Source organism: Austrofundulus limnaeus, unplaced genomic scaffold (assembly GCF_001266775.1).
Source record: "Austrofundulus limnaeus strain Quisiro unplaced genomic scaffold, Austrofundulus_limnaeus-1.0 Scaffold500, whole genome shotgun sequence".
Lineage (NCBI taxonomy): Eukaryota > Metazoa > Chordata > Actinopteri > Cyprinodontiformes > Rivulidae > Austrofundulus > Austrofundulus limnaeus.
Window position 1 is genome coordinate 210,988 of NW_013952902.1, and position 2,063 is coordinate 213,050.

Sequence of the window (2,063 nt, forward strand, 5' to 3'; positions counted from 1 at the left end):
TATATATATATATATACTGTATGTATAATATATACTGTATATATATTAGGGCTGTCAAATGTTAAAAATTTTTAATCTATTAATTCCAAGGTAGCTGTGAATTAATCACGATTAATCTTAAACTTAATATAAAACTGTATTTTATATTGGTAAAATAAATTACTTGGGTTATTACTACTACATACTACTACTATAGTTCACATGAGGAATGAAATATAGATACTATGTCACAGTTGTCAGCAAAACATAAATAAATAAAATAAAATAAGCCATAAGAAGACAAAAAGAAAAAAACTGTACATAATGTGTTACACATGGAATTTTATTTAATATTTATTTAACCTTTATTAATTATTATTTATTACTGCAGTAAAATAACTTTGTTTTTGTCACTTTTACGGTGGATTGCATCAACTCTGTTACATCCAGAAGGGAAACTTCACCAAAGTGAAACATAAATCTGTGGATCTGTGTTTGATTACTCTGCCTGGCTTTCTCAAGGACCAGGATGTGACACAAAAATCTGAATTATGGAACTGAAAGTGAAAGTAGTCAAACTGAGTTTTTAATAAATCAAAATACAGTTTCAAAGCAAATTAATTCAGATACAAAACTTCAAATTCATTTTCAAATCATTAAATTCAGTTTCAATTTAGTGACATTAATTTTCAAACCAATGCATTCAGTCTCAAATTATGCAGATTCAAATTAAATCTGAGCAATTCAAATTCAATTCCTGCTGGCACAAGATTTATCCCATATATATATATTCATTCTGAAGCTGAATTAAAGTAGCTGGCTAACGCAGTAATGGTAAACATGTGAGTTTGTTAATTAACAGGCAGGCACAACAGTGATAAACGACTTTTGCAAGGTAATGCAAAAGGGAAAAAAAATCCCCCATGTCCCCTCGCAGGCTCCGTAAATCTAACATTTATTATTATACAAATTATAAATCAAATCTTTGCACTTTTTCATCAAGTGTGTTTCTCACTGCTGTAGGATTTAGTTTTGCTGCAAATCTTCTCAGAACACAGAATGCTCAGAGATGTTTCAACAGACTCGGGTTTGTTTTAGCTCACTGCATTTTCTTGTGTTTGTAGGTGATGATGCCAGGAGGCCAGTCGGAGCCTCTGTTCCTGTGCAGTCTGGAGATCCTCAGTCACTATGAGGCCATCATGGCTGCTTTCCCTGACAGCTGCAGCCCTGCAGAGACCGACAACACGCGCCACTTCTTCTCCACCATCACTGATAATCTGGACAACCAGGAGATGAAGGCTGTTCTGCAGCAGAAAATCACTCAGCTTGTATCTTCGGCAGCCTGACACAAGTCAACAAAACAAGGACGTGTGCTGAGAACCCACGATGCACTCAGCAGGGTTTATACTTTCTAATAAGTGAATAAAAACCTGTTGTTTTCAAGAAAACAAGTTCTTATTAGGGTCAATTGTATTTCTTTCCACTAACAAAAAGATAGTTTAATTTAAACTAGGCAAAAAAAATGCAGTTTGGTTATTTAAAGTATATTTTGTCCCACAATCTACAGATTGTGCATTCTCTCACTGATATTATTAAATTTCATAAATAGAAGTTGTGTAAACAAATGGTTAAATTTATACAAAGATGCTTGTTGTAGTTTAGGTCAGGGGTTCTCAAGCCATTTGGGTCTGGGGACCCCTCACAAACCAAATGCTGTTTTAAAAGATAACTTATTGTCATTTCAACCCCTAAATGCCATGGGAATATATTTTTTATTTAGTTTATTGCATTTGTTTTGTTAGTTCATTGTTCCTCATGCATTTTTTAAAATAAAACCAAATTAACAATTTAGTGACATTTTTTGATGACCACCAAGATACCTCTCACGGACCCCTGGGGGTCCTGGGACCCCAGTTTGAGAACCTCTGGTTTAGGATCAACTTTTGCCTTTCAGTATCGTACAATAAACTCGACTGAAAACAGAGCGAAGATGAAAAACACCTGACACCTGATGTTCCATCTTTAGTTTAGCTTTTAACCGAGCAACGAGCCAAACTTGTTGTGTTTCACGTTTTAGCAGGTTG

The 2,063-nt window shown here is 34.4% G+C and overlaps 1 protein-coding gene across 1 annotated transcript in view; it reads left to right on the forward strand.

Annotated features, from left to right (window-relative positions):
• gemin4 (gem (nuclear organelle) associated protein 4) overlaps nucleotides 1-1,430 on the forward strand; it is a 17,820-nt gene extending 16,390 nt beyond the window's left edge. The window contains exon 6 of the mRNA XM_014025795.1: nucleotides 1,104-1,430. Coding sequence (XP_013881249.1) covers nucleotides 1,104-1,325 — 222 coding nt within the window. The 3' untranslated portion in view covers nucleotides 1,326-1,430. The remainder of the gene's footprint in view (nucleotides 1-1,103) is intronic.
• The last annotated feature ends 633 nt before the right edge of the window (nucleotides 1,431-2,063 follow it).